General features: G+C 39.8%; 1 protein-coding gene and 1 long non-coding RNA gene across 4 annotated transcripts in view; one reads left to right on the plus strand and one right to left on the minus strand.

Annotated features, from left to right (window-relative positions):
- The window catches only part of LOC113744455 (uncharacterized), a 230,502-nt gene that overhangs the window by 124,122 nt on the left and 83,739 nt on the right, over positions 1-22,641 (plus strand). The window lies entirely within an intron of this gene.
- The window catches only part of plod2 (procollagen-lysine, 2-oxoglutarate 5-dioxygenase 2), a 29,039-nt gene continuing 18,482 nt past the window's right edge, over positions 12,085-22,641 (minus strand). The window contains exons 8-20 of one of the 2 annotated variants that reach the window (XM_010753467.3): positions 22,427-22,528; positions 20,472-20,597; positions 20,233-20,354; positions 19,533-19,637; positions 18,467-18,592; positions 17,651-17,792; positions 16,855-16,917; positions 15,490-15,603; positions 15,142-15,207; positions 14,826-14,930; positions 14,025-14,171; positions 13,668-13,793; positions 12,085-13,511 (exon numbers count right to left, since the gene is read on the minus strand). In XM_010753467.3, coding sequence (XP_010751769.2) covers positions 13,356-13,511; positions 13,668-13,793; positions 14,025-14,171; positions 14,826-14,930; positions 15,142-15,207; positions 15,490-15,603; positions 16,855-16,917; positions 17,651-17,792; positions 18,467-18,592; positions 19,533-19,637; positions 20,233-20,354; positions 20,472-20,597; positions 22,427-22,528 — 1,500 coding nt within the window. In that variant the 3' untranslated portion in view covers positions 12,085-13,355. The remainder of the gene's footprint in view (positions 13,512-13,667; positions 13,794-14,024; positions 14,172-14,825; positions 14,931-15,141; positions 15,208-15,489; positions 15,604-16,854; positions 16,918-17,650; positions 17,793-18,466; positions 18,593-19,532; positions 19,638-20,232; positions 20,355-20,471; positions 20,598-22,426; positions 22,529-22,641) is intronic. The other variant, XM_010753474.3, reaches the window with a different exon arrangement.

The raw sequence follows: 22,641 nt of genomic DNA on the forward strand, positions 1-22,641 counted from the left end.
CATCATATCTCCCTGGACACAAACACAGAGAAGATAAACCAAGCTTCCACCATGACCATTCATCTCTTCCTGTGCAGTCTCCTCTGATCTTCTATAAAGAAGAAGGCAGAATAACAGTTCTCTATGACAACACATCCCAACTATTCCCTCTCTCTGCTTCTGAAAATACTGACACCAATATGTTTGCATCTTCAAGGGGAAATATGTTTCAGATATAAGTTTATTACAAAAGATATGGGCCATTCAGTTTGTTTATGAGAACAGAGCGGAGAATAAAAGCACATTTTTATGCTTTTGTCAAACACATCAGTAATTCCCAAATTGTCGCCGTGCCTCTGTAAAAAATATTTACTTATACTTGCATGATGAAGCTCATTTCTGATCACAAATTCACTGAGGGCACAGAAATCCACCAGGCAGCCAGCGAATGCGCACTGCTGTTTACCCCCTACCCGCTCCCATCCCCCCCGCCCCAACCCGCTTTCAAGCCCCAGTGGCATTCCTCTATTCAGCTGATGAAAGAGATTGCTTGGGTCTTGCACTAATGAATTGGCATTATTATTAAATGATGTTTGTAAATTATGACCCAGTTTGCTCCCAATGAATGGCGCAGAAACTCAAAACCCACATCGTCAATTAGGAGCTCACAGCCACTGTGAGCAGTCGGGGTGTTGAGTTGTTGGGTTAAACTGGATTTTGGATGCAGGTTGTGAGTTTGGAAATTCCATTCCTAGCTCACTGGCGCTGCCTTGTGGTGTGAAGACAAACATCCTAATTTCCCCCTTGAATATCTGCTTTCTTAATAAATAGTACATTACATTATCACATATTATTGTTCAGTTATTGTAATTATTTTGATTGTTAAAAAAATCAATAAAAATGAGGTTATATGTAAAAATAATTGTGTTCATTTGAATCACACAGAAGTAAAACTTCATGAGAATATTTTCTTGGCCAAAGTATCAAACGGAAAGAATGAACACATTTAAAATACGTGCTTGAAATTCTGATGGTGACTCCTTCATTAGGACTGATTTTGTGTCCCATCCTCAGCCACAAGGGGGAAGAAGAGTGGAACAGATGCAAGCTTCTCATCTCAGTGATCAAATATTTCTTTTTCATTTGAAATTCTGCTTTGTTGTTAATGATGTTGACAACAACTTCACTCAACGTTTGATGAGTCTGATGAATGAGCATTTGACAAATGCAGATGAGCAAATGTTAATCAGTCCTTTTGATCAAAATGTTTTTTAAGAAGCATATTTTTTAAATCTCCCCCCTGTACCACGTTGATTATCTTGTAGGAGCACATCTGCTCAGGGTCATTCTCACAGTGACACCTTGTGGAGATTGCCTGACATAAGCAGCATGCATCCTTTGAGCTAAAGTCTCAGTACAGTTTAAGTTATTTCACTCAAGGGTGACAATTCTTGAGTGAGTATTCCATCACAGAATATAGTCTGAAATACGCTTAACTCTTGCTGTTTTTAACTGAAGATGTGTCAGCACCGTTGACTAATCTTATAGATCAAGAACAAACCTACAAAGAGGAGGCATCTGCTTTTCTTTCAGACAGTTTAATGAGAAAATATATTTGTTACATAACTAAAAATTAAATTGTCATAACTGTTTCCATGCAAACTGGATTTATGAAGCACCAAACCTTGTGTGAGTCAAGGTTTAGTCTAACAGTGTTGCATGATTGGCTACTTTCCACTCTCATACTTCACTGACCAGATGTCTGTCCCACTCCCACAGCAGAGAGGAATAGAGTGTATGACTGTTCACTGCTGTCCATCACACATAATCTTACCAGAGAATTTATCCATCTTTATCAGCACTAAGTAACAACATCAATATGGGGGAAGTAATTCTTCGGAAAAAGATGTCATGCTCAGGAATCTTTTTGGCCTCTCTTTGAATACACATCTCCCAATGTGCCCAAATCCCTTCAAGATATTCATATTCAGTTCTGCATCTTCAACACGGCCCCATTTAAATTCACAGCATTTCATCACATTGCAATAATAACACCATTCAATTTGGTATTTAGCTTTATTTCCCACCCATGCCTGGGACATAATGGAAGCAAAACTCACTTAATGCCTATTTTTTTGTGGTACAACCCTGCAATTTAAAGAGGCTGGATTACAGTGCATCTCTGTAAATAGCAGTCAGGAAAATATCTGTCATTTTAGGGCTCTTATTATTTTCTTTATGTTTCTTAAAGTGCCTCAAGTGAAATTATATTATGATAATGTCTTCTTATCTGTGGATCCCCATAAGTGGCGAGGTTGCTGCTTGTCTCATATTTGACTTTCCCTCAGAGGTCCAGGTGTTGGCGAACCCTGATTATCTCTGTGGTAGATGAATTTCACAGCTTTGTCCAAACCAGACATAACAGGAGTCCGGACTGGAGGGTGGGTGAGGAGGAGGGGTCACATTCCAGAGCGACTAAGACTATAAGGAAATGATGTCACCCTTGTCCAGACTACCATGACTCGTTAGTTTCAGGCGGTGTTTTAATGTTGCCCTACATTTAGACTTCTTGGCAGTGCCACGGTAATTCTATGAGGAAGAACACCTTGGCTATGGCATATTTTCTCTCGCCACCCATTTCCATGTTTTTCTCTGCGAGAAAAACAAGCCAAGGATTTGTTCACGCTTGTCCAAGGTGCAGAATACAAACTGACTTCTGTCTCACAGCTCTTTTATAAAGCACATTTTAGTGCCTTGTTAGCAAGCTGTAAATTTTTTACTTCTTGTATTATGTTCCTCTTTGCAACCGTGGAGCATGGCACAAATGTAGATCAGTACATGCAGGTTTGATGATTTTGGATTCGGCACAGGAGGCAGTCCTACGAGTTAAATGTGTTTCATACCGTCATGACTCACTGGAGATCCGTTTTAGAACATTACTGCTTATGTACATATAATTTTCTTGCAGATTCTCTGGATGTTTGCATTGTGAGTTGTGCAGCAGTGGAGAATTTCTTAGTGCTTATTTTAAGTTTGTAAGCTTGAAATGAATGAATAGCTAGGAATAAAAAAATCACAATTTAATTAGAATTTACTGGGTTCTTCTTTAGGTATTCCCATTTTTATTCTTAATGTATTATGAGAGCAGCTAGAGCAGCCAAGTCCTAAACCTGCACAACATACCGTACATGCAGCAGTGAGGAAATTCCTTGAAGTCTGGAGGTAGACTGTGAGATTTCAGTAGCAGAATCAGCACATTGTGGATGGGACAGAAGGCAATCAACACACACTCAGCGCTGGGTGGCCATATGTGTACATTTAACCGGCTTCCTGGGAAAGTGAAAATTATAGGAAATTATGTGTGAATATGCACGTAGGCAAACATAGAGCAACCCAAATGATTGACCCAAGTTATTTCAGCCTGCCGACTAAATCAAATGAGTGGCTTGAAATAGTCTGTGTACGTGAGCAGACAAGTATGTGGAATGTAGTGCCTGTCTACAGTATGCAATCTAAGAATTTGCTCCTAAGACATATAGAGGCATATGATGTCCACTACTACTACAGTACTTTTTATTATCATTATTACTACCTTTGATCATATCTACATTAAAGTTTATAGCTAATTTTTAATTGCTATCATTCTCTCTATGTCTCATGCCTCCACCCACCCCCTCTCGTCAACTTAGCTGATTGAGGCAGATGGCCACCCACCAATTAGCTGGGTTCTGCTTGAAGTTTTGGCCTGTTAAAAGCAGGTTTTTCCTTGCTACTGTCGCCAAGTACTGGCTTGTGGTGGGAATTGTTGGGTCTCTGTAAAAATTATTATGAAGACTGCAGTCTAGACTGGCTCTCTATGGAAAGTGTAATGAGTTAACTTTATGATTTGGTACTATATAAATGAAATTGATTTGAATTGAACCTGTGGCACTTGAACAAGATCCTCATTTATACACATAGACTGATCTTTGACAATGACAGCTTGACTATTCATGATATTTGTGTAGCTCTCAACAAATATACAGACAAAAAGTACACACTCTCAAATGGTTTGAAGTGCACATAGCACATAAGAAAGAAATTTATGATTAAGGAAGTTGACTGTTCTTCTGGATCAACCTCCAGTCCAAGTCTGCTTTGATCACCTGCAGGAAAAAAAAGGTGCTTAACCAGAATGTTTCCCATATACGACATCCAGTATTCCAGCTGTTTTTATGAGTATTCATGAGCATGCCAGCATAAAGACAAGCAATGAACTATGAAGCTATCTCGAGAGACTCAATGTGTGTTTGACGCTGTACATGATTCACATGATTCACAGCAGGTGGAGATGTACAGTAGATATAAATGTATGAAACAACAACAACGTTTTCAGGTCCTACTTTCTTGCCAGCGAAGCTTTGCATTTTCTTAAATCTGTCAGACTTTAAACGGACAAGCTGATTTAACTGCAATATGTATGACAACACAGTTTATCTATCGCAGACCTTGTGACTCTGACTGTAAATAAACCTGTGTTGCAAGCCTGAATTAATGGTGTCTTTGAATAATGCTCTCATGGTTTTTGTTTTCAAGCTGCGGTAACAGAAATATAGCCTTGTGAGAGCTACAGTGTGTGTGATCTGAGGTTAGGAGCCCCGTATGTCAGGATTTACACGAGTAAGACTGTATGTACCAAAGTGGAAACATGTGCAGGCTTGCAGTGTGCCCATTTCCAGCAATAAATTGTAGATATTGCGGAATTTTGCCACATGAATGAGCTCACTGGCAACTCCCAAGCCACACAGCAGAAAATATCAAAAACATCCTGTGACTATTTTTAACATGCTTTTACAGTTCAAAAAGAAAAAAGTGGTGGTGGAGGAGAAGAAGAAAAAGTGAGATACAGAAAGTGATCTGAGAGAGAGGGAAGGACACTTTTGACCTTGTGAACCTATCAGGCTTCACATTCCTGGGAGGTTGTGTTACTCGAGAGAGTTGTGTGATTTCTAGCTTTCACAACTCCCCCTGGTTTTAAGCCTCTGTGTTTATGTGTGCATTGAGGGAAGAAGGGTGAGGGTGTGGGGGTTGGGCTCCCATGTGTGCTCCATCATGACCACCACTTGACTTTGGCATTGCGCTCTGCACTTGTTTCTCAACCAACCTGACCTTCAAAGATTCAATTCCCTGCCATTTTTCAGAGAGGACCCACTGCTATGTCCAGTTTACTCTGTAATTGTATCAAACCAACCCTTATATTACACATGGCAGCACCTGACAGTTATGGCAGCATTGCTGTTCATCTGCCACAACAAACAATATAAAATAAATAATATGGTCAATAAAGTCATTTTATGATCGAGAGAAAAGACATTTTTGACTGCAGTTTTCAGATTTCCTGTAATACAAAACAATATATTTGCAAGTGTACTGCGTTTGGTCATGGAAAGTTCAGACCTGTCAAACACATAATTTGTAGTTTTGGTATGACTTGTAAAGATACAGTAGACTTTGTTTTTGTTCTGTCATTAAGAACCATTTGCATTGGGAGATTTGAGACATGGCTAAAATTGGTGAAATGAAAAACAAACAAACAAATTGAACCCTTAAATTAACTAATTTTCTCTTCTTTTTTTTTTTCTTCAGCCATGTTGAAGATGGCAGTGACTGCCAATCGGCCCTTCAACTTGGACTTTAAGAAGCTTGTTAAATGATTTCATTCTGTCTCACTAAAACTGGGAAAAAGCTACCAGACAACCATGCAAACTTACATTTATTTTTTGCCTATTGCTAGAAGTTCTTACTCAATACAACACATATCTTGTTACAGTAATGTGCAATATATTTGTACATTATAGGAGGGTTCTTGCTATTACTTTTTAGCCATGGCAGTGTTCTGTTGGTTGGTCCACCACTTTGATCCAGCCTGAAATATATCAACAACTGTTGGATGGATGGATGGATGGATGGATCAGTGTAAGATCTCGTACAGACATCCTTGTTCTCAGAGGATCAAAGGATGACTTTGACCTGCTACAGACACTAGATGAACAGTCAGGGGGTCACCAAACATTTCATTTATCCAGTGAAAACTCTCAGCATTTACCGGATGTGCTGGCACGAACATTTTTAAAGACATTCAAGGTTTCTAGAGTATGTGATCTCATGACTTTTCTTCCTGCGCCATCATGAGATCGATTTGTGGTTTTGAATGAAATTCCTCACTCGCATGCTGACATTTGTGTTTAGGCCAGTAGACCTTCACACAGCCGCAATTGTGACTGTAGACTGTAGTCTAGTTCATTTATTTATCTTGGGAGCTGGATCACATTATAAATACAATCACAATTCTGTGGTAAACATTTTGTGGTAAAAACCTAAAACCACTCTTTGATTGCTATTAGCCTTTGTGCTGCTTTTACAGAAAACAAGAATATCTTTGTCTTCTTTTGAGGACGAAGCTGGTAGAAAAAAAAAAAAAATAAATATATATATAATATTTATTGAATTGTCTTACAGAAACTCATTCACTCATAATATTTGAATGCATGGAATGTCCTCCTCAAATCCTCCTCATGAAAACTGATATAGAAGGATTGCATGGCTAGTTACACTTGACCCAGATCATAAATTATCCCTCTATGTAAACTTGTGAAAGTCAAAAAAAAAAAAAAAAAAGAAAAGAAAGAAAGGGTTATGGCATGGTGCCCAGATGGACGCCACAACATTGAGCTACAGACCACAACGTCCAATGTGGAAGATTTCTTTTGTACATGCACCAGAGGTATCCAAGGGAAAAAAAGCCCACACTTGTGGTTGGCCTTTTAAGTTTGAGCCAGGGAACCAATTAAAATGGATTAGGGTGGATCACCACTGGTTTTGTCTTGATGTGCTGTGGTCACCAGATTGCCAGTCTGCTGCTGTATTGCTTCTGGCTTCTCGGAGGGCAGCAGGTTCACTTGAATGGCTGAAAAACAAACACACCCCTCCCGAGGGATTCTTCGTCTTCAGTATCTGATAGGACTTGAAGACGAAGTGCTAACTACAAATCCAACAAGAGCCACACAGCTGAAAACATACAATTATATCATACCGATGGATAGAAAGGCACTGGGAGAAAGCCTTCTATGGCATGAGGTCAAGAGCAATGGTGGGAATGCTGTCATGTCACAAACGCTGCTAGAACCCAGTTCTTTTTCTCAGTGAATGAACCACTCATCTACAAAATAAACAGCAACATAAATATAGACTTAGACCCCGGGAAAAAATGAATGTGGTGGATTCATTATGTGTTCCCGGATGAGCCTTGATTATGCCTTGTGGCACATTCAGATTAGAAAGATATTTGATGCTTACTTTTATCATGGTAGTCGCAGGTTCAGATAGGTGGTTTCTAGTCAGTGTGTACTAAGTAATGTTTTACTTTAGTTTCCCCTATGGCTCTTCCTTGCTGGTATAGCTGACATGACTATTGGTGGACTGTGTTTTCTGCCAGACAGGTAAAAGTAAACATATTTGGCATCAGCTCAAGAGGCCACACTGATACCGTTGAGTGCAGATTTCTTTCTTATTTCTTCTATTTTTTCCGTCTCAAGGCCTCATCTTTTCTTTCTTTTTCCACAGTCCTTTCACATCTGCCCGTCAGATAACAATGATCTCCAGTTGTCCTTAGATAGCTTACAGATGAATGCACGCAAACTTCAAAACATACTCAAATACCTTTTTGTTATGTGAAGGTAAGATATTTTTTTTCTACTTTAGCAAAGAATGGAAAAATCATACACAGCCTGAGGAGAATGTTTACTTGCAAGGCTTAGACAATTAAATCTCCATCTGGCAGATAGACCTGCTATGTTGAATAACATCCTTTTTAACTCACTGTCCACAAACACCACATTCGTGCTATGTATCACGGACACAGTGATTGTGGGTGGTTGTCTCGAACACTGCCAGAAGTAACAGGGAAATAGGAAATTGAGTGCACGTAAACAACTTTTTGATGGATATCAACAAACACTGCATCATCTTCTGACGTCTGAGCCATTTCCCTGTCGGTCTAAAACAAAGAAACGTCAGCACAGACATTACATCATCTTGTTCCTGTCAAACAGCAACACTTCAATATCATATTTTATTTGTGTATACACTGTGATACAACAATATTGTGTTATTTTTTTCTGCTTTGGACCTTCCTGACATGGATGTTAAATTTCTTTGAGATGTTAGAAGAAAACAAGAAACATTGTGCTTCATTGTTGCACCAACCCGCCTGAATTAGTAAAGATTGATTTGTTGTGATACGTCTGGAAAGAAGAACTTGTTCTGACATTGGTATTGTATCTAGACTGCTCATCTCTCTATGGAAAAACTTTGTGATATCCGTCCTAAAAATGGCACAGACATTCTGTACCCACACGGGGGCTCTGGGGGTCTGAACACAGGCCTCCTGTTGCTCTTCCGTCTAGACCCCATGATGACCTCAGACACGTAGCCTCCACATACACTGTGGCATCCACACCCTGACACCAGACCACCATGCAGTCCTATTCTTTCATTTTTTTAGTTCAACTTGCAAAATACTGATTGAAGGAGCAAAACCAGACCAAACAAGCTTGAAGCATCATTCAAAAGACCCCAAAATAGCTTATAAAAGGCACTTTGTGTGACTTATATTTTTGTATGCTTACTATAAACGGAGCTTCTGCGGCTTTCAACAGCTCCCCATCCTCCACCCGTCTTCCATTTCACTTTTGTCTTTTCCATAAATCAATATCTGTCTGTGAGTGTGGGGCTGCTGATTGTTTTTACAGAGCGTTGCTGTGTAATTTGGCTAAATGGCACTTGCACCCAGTTTACTCTGAAATGGTAAACAGTCTGGCTAGTAAAAAGGGAGTGTGCTGATAGTTTCAAAGCATACAATCATCTATAATTGGTATTGTGGACTGTGGACGTATCTGATTACTTACCTGGGAGATAGGCATGATGGCAGGCTCGTAATAATAAGTAGTATTTTGGTTTGGTTATACAGCGTGGTTCACTATATCACGTTCTACCTGATGTGTGTAGATCCATCTTTGCATCGCATACTGTATAATCCCAAATATCAGTATAAAAGACAGAAATGATTGGGGATTGCGTACATTTCATACATACCATGCCTCTTTTTAAAGAGCCCAATAAAGTTTGTTTAAAATAAAGGACTTTTACGATGTGTTAGAGCTGCCGCTGTTGCCAGACTCAGTGGTATTACTGTAAGTTGGACAAATTAAAGAATTAAAAGCTCCTACTGTTCAGCTGGCGAAGCACTTCATTTTGCCATATGATGATGATGATGAAGATTTTAATTAAAAGGAAAGATTATACAGAGTCTGGTTAAATGTTAATTCTTGTAATCTATCTGTGATCAGAACGGTTTTGTAGTTTTTTATTTATTACAGACAAATACTGGTGTTCTTTTTGTTTGCTTTGCTTTATTGCAAATGTAAAGATGATAAACTACAGTCGCACCAAAATAATCCTGATATAATATGAATCCTGAGTTCATCTTTATGAGCCTGAAATTGTGGAACTTACTGCCATTGTGCAAGTAGCTTCCCCAGACGCATTTTTGTTTCATACATCTTTATTTCTTTGTTATTTCCTTTGGTTTCATGCAGGTACCTTTTTTTTTAATGAAGAAATCACAAAACAGCAGCAATCCTTGTTCTTCGTCATCCCCATTTTTTAAAGCAGTGTTAAAAATGGAGACACTCAGCACTCTGCAGAGGTCTCATACTGCCAAGTAGCAAATTATACAGACGGGGGGGGCTTGTTTCAAGCTTTCAAACATTCCTGTATTAAATGTATCTAACTCAAACACACACAAACTGTTTCTAGAATGTCCTTTGAAATCCCATCAGTTGTATCTGTGCCCAGCAGACGTTTCCTCGCTGGATTTGTGTTCTGCCCCAGTACTTTTCCACTAATGTCTGACTCACTATTGCACTAAGCCTGAACCCAGAGACCCCACGCCTCCCACTCCTCTGTCCTCTTCTTAACCCTGAGATACATTGTGTATAACACACACATATTTAGTCTGCTACGTCAGATTTTTATTTTTTATTTTTTTGATAAACAAGTTCCACAGCATCCTTCACAGATGGCCTAAACCTTAGGGATAGCTGTCATATGTTGATTTAAACTAGATGTCAAATGAGGCAGTGACTTGTTTACCACAAGAGTATCTGTTTCAGAACTATCGCATAAGACACAATAAATTACTCACAAACTCCCATGACCTAGACGACCTAGACGTAGCTCTTATTTCTCTGTCCCTCCATTGTGTTAAAAGCAATTCAGTAAGCAGCCTTCTTGCATTGGGTGACATGTTTATTCAATATGATTAATTAACACAGGCACTTCTGGTTATTTTGAGTCACCTCCACGTACACCATGCTGCTGCCAAAAATACTCAGCAACACATCCAAGGTGTGTCGATGTGTAGTTACCAATTTTTTTCTTTTCTTCACCCAGATGTTTTAAAAGGAAATCAAAGTTAAAGAGGAAATTAGAATAAAGTTCATTGAAACTATATATTTGTGAGGCCTCACTAGAAAAAAGAAGTGCCTGCGGTGGTGTAAGGGAATATACTGTTTAACCTCGACAGTTCCCCACTATGTTATGAGTGTGAGAGACGCACCAAATATGGCCACACATTGACTGGCCTCAGGCACTTGCATTCTCACATTATTGCAAACACTTAATTTAAGTCCTGTGTTTAGTCAGGACCAGAGTGTATGCCACAGTGATGGTTAAATCACTATATCTCACTAGGCACCCTGCAGTTAGTGGCACACTTGAATTTACTTTGGTATAAGATCACATTTCCCATCTCTGGAACCATTGACCTTAAGCATGGGTATATAAACAGGGAGTTTTAGCCTCCTGGTGTGTTCAGCTTTGACTGTAAAAACATGCACTCCAGAGTTGAATTATCTTACAATTCAAGGATGGGAAATGATCTAAAACAACCTGTTTTTACATTTCAAATACCCAATATGATTTTTTTTCTGTCTGACTTCAGAAATAAATCAGGCTTAAAACATTTTTCCTCCATTTCTGCCTTTTTGATAAAGCCATTCCTGTGAGAACCTGCTAGTTTAGTAGGTATGCAGGTTTCCTGCATGCCTGGCAGGGATCAATGTCACCTTTCAGTGTGTCTGAACACAGGGCAGACCAGGGGAAATGATGCCCACAAAGGACTCTTTCAGCAGGAGAGAGCCTTTCCCCCATGCTGACCTAAATCTCCTACCCCCACCCCCCCTCTCTCTGCCTCACAGCAGCTACTCAGACATTCAGCCTTCGTCGAGGCTTCGTGGAGAGCAGAAACGTGCGCCTAGTCAGGGAGTCAACCCTGCAGGGTAAAAACATAGACCTCAGGGAGGGGGAGGTTGAGTCTCCAGAGATTGTTGGTGCTAACAAGTAATGGGATTTGATAGCAAGGTGAGACCTTAGACGATGTTTCATAAGTGACGCACTGATCTAAGGATTGTATTTTGTTTTTGAGGCTTGTAACTGCTCACAGTTCCCTTGTTGATGAGATTTCATCAGTTTGTCCCAGTTGTTCAATCTAACTGGCTGGTTAAAATGGTAGAGATAAATTAAAGAGCACTGACGCTCCCTTTTAAAAGATGACAGGTTTTATGTAGACCCCACCCTCCATACTTTCCCCCTCTCTTCTGTCATCAGGCTCACAACCCCCATCTGTGGAACTTTCATAAGGTTACATGTACATGTTTACACTCGGCCCCTAAGGTAAACTGAACTACATTTGCACTGGTGTACATCATCACACCACACCCTAAACACTTCACTCTGGCCTGGACAGGCGGGACCTGATTGTTTCTACATGTGTTCAGTGAAGATAACTTGACAGACTTAGAAGATTAACTGGTCGAGTGATAACACAAAAAACAAAAGAGGACTGTCGAGTGATCGCTCCCAGACCTAGCTTTGCTTCAGCAGAAAGGACTGAATTGTTTATGTTGAATTGAGTATCTGAAGGGACTGTATGCTGGACTATTGTGTGCTTTAAATGCAAAACAACTGTTTGAATGATACAGATAAGCATTAGAATAATACATAGGAAAATACGTTTTTATAAAGACTTTTATTAAATTTTGAAAATAAGTTAAAACGACTTTTTATTTATTTTTTGTTTCAAAATCCATTCACACATTTCTTAGAAAAGAAGAAAAACATGTCAAGTAAAACATTGAACTTCATTCAAACAGAATTCATATTGAATTCTGCCGTCTCGTTTTTCTGGTGTGCAAAATTCCAAAAATAGATTTCTTTTTTCACTGGGCACAAAATAAACTTTAATTTAATTGAAATCATCAATAGAATCCGGCCTGTTTCAGGGTATAAAACAGCACTTACACTCCACCAAATACCGACTTAAATCTCTAATGTTGAAAACATGGATTGTCGAAAAAAGCACCTCTAGTCATTTTTTTAAAGCTATGACAAGTTTTTACAGTGTAAATGTGTTCAGTGACGCTTAACCTGAAATACAAATAGATACACAACAGCCGTCTGCATGCTAGCATGATAAATCTAACTGCTAGCAAAGCAGCCAGTGCGTATTGAAGGCGGTTACCATGACAACGATAAATCGGTATTGTAAAATTCATGACAAGCTACAGTAGCAATGATTCCTGACAGGATGTTGGTTTTAAATGTAAAAATAAATGCCTTATAGGTCCAGTATGTAGGATTTAGTGGCACCTAGCGGTGAAGTTGCAGACTTCCAACCAACTGAATACTCTTCCATGCCTTGCCTCTCCTTCCAAGCATGTAGCAAAAACTCAAAATTCACAAAAAATCAAAAGGCCATATCTGTTTGGTTTGTCTGTTCTGGGCTACTGTACAAAAATGGTGGTTCAACATGGCAGACTCCATATAAGAGGACCTGCTCTCACTGTAGATCATTTTAAGACAACAAAAACACAACAATTTGAATTTTCAGTTGATTCTACATGGAACGGAAACATACTAATGAACACTGTATTCAGTCCCTGCAAAGTAATACTCCTAAATTCTACACACGGGACCATTAAATGGAAACAGGAGTGTGACACAATTGGGTACCCTGAAAGCATACTCTTTCAAATTTGTGAACCAAAATGTGAATTACTTTTGTCAATTCTCTTTCCACTCAACACTCTGTTTGACAGAGAACCCTTTACTGCAATTATTGATTCTTTTAAAGCTTTTGCTTCAGAAAAACAGAATTGCATCAGTAAAACATCTGGGGCACAACATGCCAATGACGAAACAAAACAAACATGACAGAGAAAAGCAAAGCTCAAAAAACAAACAAAAAAAAAGACAAATTTATAGTCTAATCTGGTCTTTCAAGGGTCGATGAAGGACACTGCTATGTAGCGGGTGCCGTTGGTGGTGGGCAGGCCTTCGTGAAGGTGAGTCAGTCGTCCTGGGTGCATGAAGCTCCAGCCTTTCTTTGGTGAAACTATAGAGCAGTTGTACCTATGGAAACGGCAACCTCCACCCTAAAACGAGATAGGTTAAAATTTGATTAATTGTGTCAGATAATTAAGAACAATATTAGGAAAATTATGTCAGTAGCAAACTTGATGACATCCAGATTCACTCATACTTTCCTCTCCAACATCAGCATGACTCATCTCCCTTAACACAACACCTACCTGAAAGTCTGTGTCTTTGTTATTGAGGGCGATGTTGATGGTGAAGGTCGAAGAGTCGTGATGGGGCCTCAAGTACGCTTGCCTCTCGGGCGTGTATTTTACAACAAAGTTCATAACAGCATACCCCTGTGATGGAGGGTGCATACATACATCAAGTTAGCTGACAAGTCAGTGTGTCTTTGAATGTTTCATCAGATGGAAAACCGTTCAGCCACCGTTTAAAGCTCAGATTAGACAAAACAATGGCTCATGCTGTACTTGTGAAAACAGGTTAGTTCTTCAGCTTTAGCCTTTGGGCAAATAGAGGTAGGAGTAACTGTTTGTCTTTCTTTTATTTCTCCAATAACTCACGCTAACCTTAGTGTAGTAGCCAGAGAAAACTTTTAACGTGACAGGCGATATGAACTCTCGAATGAAGTGCAGCCACTCTTTGTCAAAGCCGATTTGCTTCATATGAATGTCATCTGTCGGCACAGTCTCATAGCCGCCGGCGATCCGCTTGTCCTGAGAAAAAAGAGAGAAAATAAAGCGCACTGCAGTGTCATTAACGACGGAACAAATGACCCACCATCCTCTGCGTGTGTGACCACAGTGATGGTGATGACCGTGGTGTGTGTGTGTGTGTGCATGTGTGTGTCTTTAAAACCGCAGGCTGTACTGTTGTCTGCCTGCATGAGGCTTAATGACGTGTTCAGCTTCAGCCTTTTCCCAAACAGAGTTAGTCAGAGTATCTGTGCACATTTAGTCTCTGAGGCAAACTTTTAGACACATTAATTACCAATTTCAAAGTACATAAAACAGGCCGCATGAATTAGGAGCGATGAACATAAAACACAACATCATAACCATTTGTTTGGCTCTATTTAAATGGTCGACATGGAGAGGATAGTAATGAAATTAAGCATGTGTGTACAAGTACAGCCACCATGTGTCTGTGTGTGAGATTGTGCGTGTCATAGCAAATATATGACATAAAAATTCAAAAAGCATTTTATAAGGAATAATCCACTTTTGAATCCACTTCTGTGGTTCAGGAGAAACAACATTTTGCCGCTATAATATTATTCTTCAAAGATTCTTGCCCTTATGTGTGAGCTCCCGAAAAAGTTGTGTCTGCAGATGTAAAACATCAACAGTGTCTCAGCTACTGGTACTGACCTCATGACTGCCTCCAGACCAGGATCCGTAGTGCTCCATCTCCTCAACTAGCTCATCACAGGCCTTCACTGAGAATACTGGAAACCAGAATACATCTGGACAAGGCTGAAATACACACATATACGCACATACAAGGTCAGACTTATGAGAATAGCCTTAAATCACACCTCTACCTTGAGCTGTAGTGTCTGTAATTTAATACCCAGATATATTAAAAACAGATGTTGGGGTTTCTGTGTGATATTATGTCATTCTCTTTCACTGTCTACACCTTGAACACGCACGCACACACACACACACACACACAAACACAAACCTCTTCCAGCTGGTTCTCTGTGAAAATCCGAGTGTAATTTTGGTGAATGTACTTCTCCTTCCAGTCCTGCAAAGAGAAAAAAAACTGATTAGTCTCCTGACCTGCATACCTCAGAGCTAATCCCCTCTACCACAGGGGTGTGTCCCAGCGTGCTAGATACAGAGGTAAATCATAAAGCCTTATCAGTCAGGAGTCTTATCACATTGAAGTCATTATTTCAAAATCGTCTCACATATGCAATTCTTCTGTTATGGCTCATAATCTGTACAGGTGGCTGCTGTTTATCTCAGCTATTCAGGAAAAAAAAGTCTTATGGTTGAAGAATAATGAGAGATTGTAATGACTTACCACAGGGTTTTCAAATATCTGCCACAAGTCATTGTTATAATGAGAGATGTTATAATTGGCTGTGGAAATGAGCCTCCCAAAGTCGTGCCGGTTTGTTATGTACATGAAGACTCCCTGCAGCAAACAGGGAAAGTTCAGTCAGTCTCTCAAAAGTTAAAGTTGAAATCTCTCAGAGGAACAATTCCTAACAGATCCATATCTACACAACCATAACACATGCAGATTTACAGTATGTAAGCATACTGCAGGCTATATTTATGGTAACTATTCATGACTTAAACATGGTTAGCACAAAATCTGAAACTGTTACTTGTGGCAAAGTTTCATTTGCACAAAAATGTGTGATTCAAGTGTGTTTAACACACTGTAATCAAGTATGTTCAACTTAGATAGAGACACAGATGCCATATAAATAATCTTAGATTATTTATGGATGGTGGGCTGCAGGATGTTGGTGGGTCAGGAACAGGACAGGGTGGGGGAGTGAGGTGAGAGGAATGGGAGAACAGGAACAGAGGGGTAGCTTGGGACAAAGCAAATCCAGGAATGCGATTCCCTCTACAGTGAAGCATGGGGAAGGGCGCTGTGTAGGGGTGGATTTGGACTCACTATCAGACTAGGCTTTGTGGAGGACAAGAGATGATTAATTAAGAATTAGTTTTGTTATTTCCTGGTGTAAGTTTCCAAATTACTGAAGTACTATATCATCGTGTGTGATTTAGACCAGGTGGTTTACTTGAGTGGAAAAAACGTATTGTTGGAGCCTAGTCTGAGATCAGTCAGTGTGTTTAGAGGGAGCAGCTGGTTACGTGTGTTTTCTTTAAGTTTGGCTATTTGGTGTAAAGCATCAGGACAGGGGACTTGCATGTGAACCGACTCTCCAACCGTCTTTTTCCTCCTTGATCTCCACTTGGAAGGCATTATAAAAACAGGACAGAAAACAGGTCTTTCTCTCTCTAGCTCAGACATATATCTGCGTTTGAACCTAAACTCAAGCAAAATGTCAACATCTATTTCCAAAGAGCTGCCATCCTGATTTCTTACATGAAAATATAGGCAGCAGTTGAGTCTTAAAATATTGTTTTCTATAAATATGTAACAGCCAAATCTGCAAGAATACTTGAGAATTCTCATATTTCAATGGACAATACAGAAACATGAAATTTAAATGTTTAACTTTATAAAATACCAACACATTTACAGAATAGAGCTCAATGCAAAGAAATCTTCAATCAAACCAAGTACAAGTCTTTTGCATGTGAAGATTCTGCCAATGAAATGAGCCAAAGCTTGGTGTGGCTTCTGAGTGCTAACCCATTGGAAATGGATGTTTCAGAAAGCAGAATAATCAAAACAAATGGAAACCTTTGGGGGCCTGAGCATATGGAATGATTCCGGAGTAGGGGAGTCTTTTTCTCTGTGACTGGTCTAAAATAAAGGAGAAGCATCATGTAAATAGAATAACATGAATTATTGTTTCAGAATATGAGACAAGGTGACAGTTGAAATATATATGTCACATACATAGCAACTCAGGAGGAGAGGAAATGCACCTGCATGAAAAAGGAGCAAGGTTCCCTCTGAAGCTGATGTTTTTCATGGGTTAACATGGGAATAGTGCATGCTGTGGGAAAAGGGCCAAGCAATCCAAAAGTGCACGAGTTTGGATCAGGCATGCTAGTTATGGACACAGGTGAGGTGTCGGTGACATAAAACACAGCTGCATCAACGGTTTACAAGTGTAAAGGCAAACACTTAACAAACAAGACTACTTTTGTCAGCTAGCCAGTCAGGCACTGCAACTGGTTGTCATGTGACAAGTGAAAGTGAAGGATGATGGGATACAACTGGAGCAGAAAACCTAAAAGCACCACAGAGAAACCATAAACAGAGAAGATTCATGCCTTTATGACAGACAAACATTTCAAACCGCTTATACTTGCCAGCCTTTGGTTTCCGTTGAGCTGTTGACTTTTGTTAGGTTAAATTTCATTGTATTTTAAAACTAGTCCTAAATATTTTCTCTATGTAAATACACATTTTTCTCTTATAAATATCCCCTGCAATGGCTATACTCTAATGCACACATGTTTTGCTGAAGTATCTTATGTTTACAACACTGAGACATGAATCCCTAAAGATGGAGGTTGCGTGTTCTTACCATTTCTCTGGCATTTCTACACAAAGCCATATCTGGGTCGAGTTTCTCCAGAACAAAGTAGTTCCTTTCTTTCAGTTCATTCCTCAGGACACTGCCCTTGACAAGGTATACATGTGCCATGTACGGAATGTTCCACACACCCCTAAAAACAACAAGACGCGAAGGAAGCACACATAAACACAAACAGCAGTTGTATTGGTGAAAAACATGGTTAAGTCAAGGCAGCATGTCAAATGTTTCATTTCATTTGGTATCTTTTGGTTACCTGGTTACAATTACATGACAGACTTTTTTTGCTCTTCTTAATTGTTTGTATTTTTTGAATTAAACCCTTTCTTGTACAACTTGAACTGTCTTGGAGGTTTAGTCTATCCCCAGACCCCAATCCACTCTACCCGCACATTGCAAGTGCAATAGCGAGGACATGATCCCTTACTGTCTTCCTTCCCACAGATCCATGGGTGATTAAACCTGGGTTTCTACTGTGGTGGGTGAATGTTTACTTCTTTGTGCCATCTGGTTGCCATTTCGACTTATTTTTAAACACATAAAAAGTCGTCGGGAAAAGTAAGTTGAATTTGGGTACAGCTTTTTTAATGCCTTAGTTTGTGGCTTTAATGACAGTGCATGTGTATTCTGGGATGGAGCTCATTTTATGCATCTTGCTGTTTATGGCTAAACATGCATGAGAACCATTTCAGCACAATAAGAAAATATTTAATTTAGTTGTGGACACTGAGAGTTCTAACATTGGTGTGCAAACCATAAAAATGCTAAACTGTTGCTTTGTGGACCCTTTTTGCACTTGTGACTTACACGCGTTTCCTCTGCACAATGTCGACATAATCCTCAGAGCGAGCGTAATAACCATCCAGGCTCAAGGCTCCCCAGAAGTTGGACCACAGCTTGCTATGACGAGTGACAAGGGGACCAATTATTTTTCTGTAGGGAAGCAAGAGACAGAATGGAGAGATGGTAATTCTGTCAGAACAGATAAAACTCAGTGACAATCTCACAGACAGCCATCCACCTAATGTACTGGGTCTCTACGCTCGTAGAACCAGCGTGCTGCATCAAGGAGATCAACTTCTTTGTGGCAAGATATGATTACTGCCAAGTCTGTAACAGATCATAGATGTGCATAATGCAAACCAGACCCATAGATCATACTGGACTGGAATCAGATGATTGTAATGGCTTGCTGCAGCAGTTTTTTTCTTTATTCCCTGAATCTGGTCTATTTGCATGAAATGCAGTAACACAGGATTTTTCCACTGCTGTTCTTTTAGTCTTACAAACCCAAACCACAATGAAAGGGATTTTTTTTCAATTTCATGAAATAAACTGGGCAGGCCTAAAATAATTGAGCCATAAATCATAGTGTTGGTTGATATGGATGCTTTACTGTACTGTATACTAATGCTGAATTTTCCTGGTTAAGATAGATTGGCATTTTCCTCCCACAACTTCAGTGCCAGCAGAGAATTCCCATGCCTTCTTTAAATATCCTAGAAGAGGCTTTTACTTTGCATGCCAACAGATCACAATACCATGCCACCACCACAATGACATGTAGTTTATGGTAAGGTTACTTCACATTCATGAGCTGCAGAAGGGAAAAGGGTTTGCATGTTTTTTTTTGTATAATGCAAAGTGGCATTTCAGGGTTAGTGCAATTTAATCTTTCAGTTTCCATGTGGCCAGGCGAAAAACAGGAAACCGGAGTGACTTTATTTTTAAACTTTCACTCACTCGGCTGTAATGTTCCTGTGGCTTTGCCACTTGAGGGATAAATTCAATGGTTCAACGATCACGACAACTACCAGGAAGGATTGTTGAAAGGGCTCCAGTGCAGCTTCTTCTCCAGTTACTATATGATTACCTGTTCTGCTCAATGAGGAGCTTCAGTGTCTGTCTGTTGGTGAGCATCACATCTGAATCTATGCTGAGGTAGTGGTCACATGTTGCATCCTGTCGGCAAATATCCCTAATGAAATCAAAAACACAGGAATGGCAGAGAAAGTAGTGAACATTTTATCCAGAATTGAATGCAGTATGAATGCAAATACACAGACCCCCGACTATCTTCATGCTTCTAGCAGATAATGTGATTTTAGGAAGATTAGAGACTGCTAATAAACCTTGCACTTCTTCATTATAGTTAGTGTCTGACTGATGCTTTTAGGCATGCTGTGCTGTTTGATATGATCTCTGTGATGAGACCTTACAGATTGAATTATCACCATGACAGCAGCGTATACTTAACACAGAGCAATGAGAAAGATGAGCCATGTAGTCAGTACAGTATATCACATACATAATTCTGTATGCTCTAGCCAAGAACACCACATTATCACAAGTCTGGCATGTGTTGAGCAACTGTTGAGCTGAGAATATTGCATACTGTTAAATTCATAAACTGTTAAAATAAAAATAGAAATGCATGCCTTGTTTAAAGGTTAAAAGTTTTCCTTCAGACATGATTAATCGAGGGCAAAACCCCATCATCTGTTTTCATCAGTTTTGTTCTTCAAACCACCGAGTTCTGAAAGATGATAGATTAAGAGAAGAGACACACATACATGCCCATGTTCCTGGCCTCCCCTTGGCTCAGATTTTCTTCTGGTCCCACAACCTTGAAACTCTTGAACACGTTCCTGTTCTCTTCCCAGAACTTCTGGATGTGCTTCTCGTGGTAAACCTCCTGGGCAGGGAACCAATGTTAATGGATTAGAAGCCACATATGCAGAGCCATGCATGGTAGAGATCAAGCGTAGATGAGACCCTAAGAGCAGCTGCAGCTCCAGCTGCATTGACTCACGTTGTTGTGGACAAAAAGTTTGAGTTTGTCCTTAGGGTAATCCAGCGTTAGCAGCCGCTGGAAGAATTCAGGAAGAAATGGTGTTGGCTGCTCAATAAATACTCCCACCAAAACATTTGGATACTCCTGTTTAGATAAGAGCAGAGATAAATTAATACCATTTTAAACAAAACAGCTTAATTATGGAACACTGTTTACAGTAATCAGTGATGAATGTTAAACAATGTTTTTGACATTCCTGGTTAGACATCAACAAACCATTGCTACAGTGGTCACTTACTTTGTCTTATTTAATTGTGATTTTTAACTGCTTTGTTCTGTTACATGAAAAAAAAGTATAAATATATAATAACTATCACTAGATATGCACGGCTTTACAGGTATTCCAACTTCTGACTTCAGATTGCCACGTATAACTCTTTTCAGAAGACACCCCATAGACAAAATTACTGCTCAAACAGCTGGGCTAAAGAAGATAAAGAAAAATAAAGCAAGCGACACAGAGAGGAGAGGAGAAAACATTTTCCCATGAGACTCCAGTTCCAGCCCACACAGCTCAGTCTGGATCCCTGATCTTCTTGACCAGTTCACAGCAAAGGTCTGGGCCAGGGATGAAAAGGGATTCGGTGCAGAACCGTCTAATTTGCAAGTTCCGCAATGACTGTGTTTTGAGCGCAAGAACGGGAACTCATGCATCTTGCCAATCTGAGCTTAAATTGTTATGGACATACAACTGGACAGGCAGCAAAAAGAAAAGAGTGGCAAGAATACCAGGAAAAAGTAGCCTATAACTAAAGTATTTATTAAAGCAGAGAGAAGCAACACCCAAACTTTCCTTTGAACACAAGACAAGAATTGAGCTTTGAAAATGAACTGAAGCACTGCAAAGAGACAGTGACTGTGACACTACCAAAGTACACAAAGAACCAAGCTAGACTGCCAGTGACCAGGGTTTACCACAGCATGACCTGATCTCCCAGAAGTCTCAAATAGTCTCAAACACACAGTGGCACGGTGGCAGGAAATATCTAAACTAACTTGCCTATTATTGAAAAGATGTTTTTTCCTGCATTCATTATGGAGGGTCACTGAGAGTAACTTTCACAAAGATGCCTTTCATGTAGCTGAGTTTGTTTTGAACCGGCTCCAGGTAAAGATTGAAGCACATCTGTTTATGGAGCCTGCAGCATTACCGTAAAATTCCAAATCATCTTGGTATTAAATCTTCTCCTAGACATTGTACTGTTTGTTTAGTTTTAAGACCTTGATGCCATATCAAGAAAAATCTAAGTAGATAAAAACAAGGATAACTGAATAGATTTCCTGGGATTTTAATCAGTACTATACCCACAGAGAGAGAAGTACAGTAAAGTTTGGTAGCACTGTTGACAGACGCAACCACACAGTGAGAGTCATTTCCAAGTGCCTGCCATTCCTGCTCTCTATACGTTGCCAGACTTGGCTGAACTCTATGACAAATTTTCAGCATAACCACTATAACTTACTATTGTGGATAAAACCCATACTGAGGAGGCCACTAAAAGGCAGGCTGGTCGACAGTGACACCCCTTTAAATGAACCCTTCTGAAAACCCCAGAAGCCATATCCTGCACCACAGCAGTCCAGTACTTCCTCTTCCACCAAGTAGTTTCCCTGGCACTTATGCTCTTTTAAGAGGGTCCAAAAGGACCAACGGGCACATAACCCATTATTGTTGGAAAGCGAGTACGTGCAGCACCACCAGTCTTGCCTATCTGTTAAAATAGGGCAAGCAGAGTTCCTCTCCGACTGTCTAGACAGACACTGATGAATGGTTCATGCTGGAAGACCAGGTGATGTTTGGTCCTTTCCAATGTCAACAAGGAGGTGGCTAAATACAAACTTTCGACAGCTGCGTTTAAATTTTTAATATGGACAAAAGAAGACTGCAAAAAGAAAAACTTTGAAGTACTTACTTTTAACTGAGACAAGTCCACAAGATCGTCATCACAGTGGCTACAGCCATGTTCATAGTTCCATGTATTGGGAACATAGTTGGCCAAGTAGTTCAAGTACATCTGTAAAGGAAAGAATTCACAGCAGGTAAATACCTGGTCACAGAAGATAAATATCAGCATAAGCAAAAACTCTGATTCAGCAGAGCTCCCATTTGTTATGATGTGTTTGGAAT

Source organism: Larimichthys crocea, chromosome XXIII (genome assembly GCF_000972845.2).
Source record: "Larimichthys crocea isolate SSNF chromosome XXIII, L_crocea_2.0, whole genome shotgun sequence".
Lineage (NCBI taxonomy): Eukaryota > Metazoa > Chordata > Actinopteri > Sciaenidae > Larimichthys > Larimichthys crocea.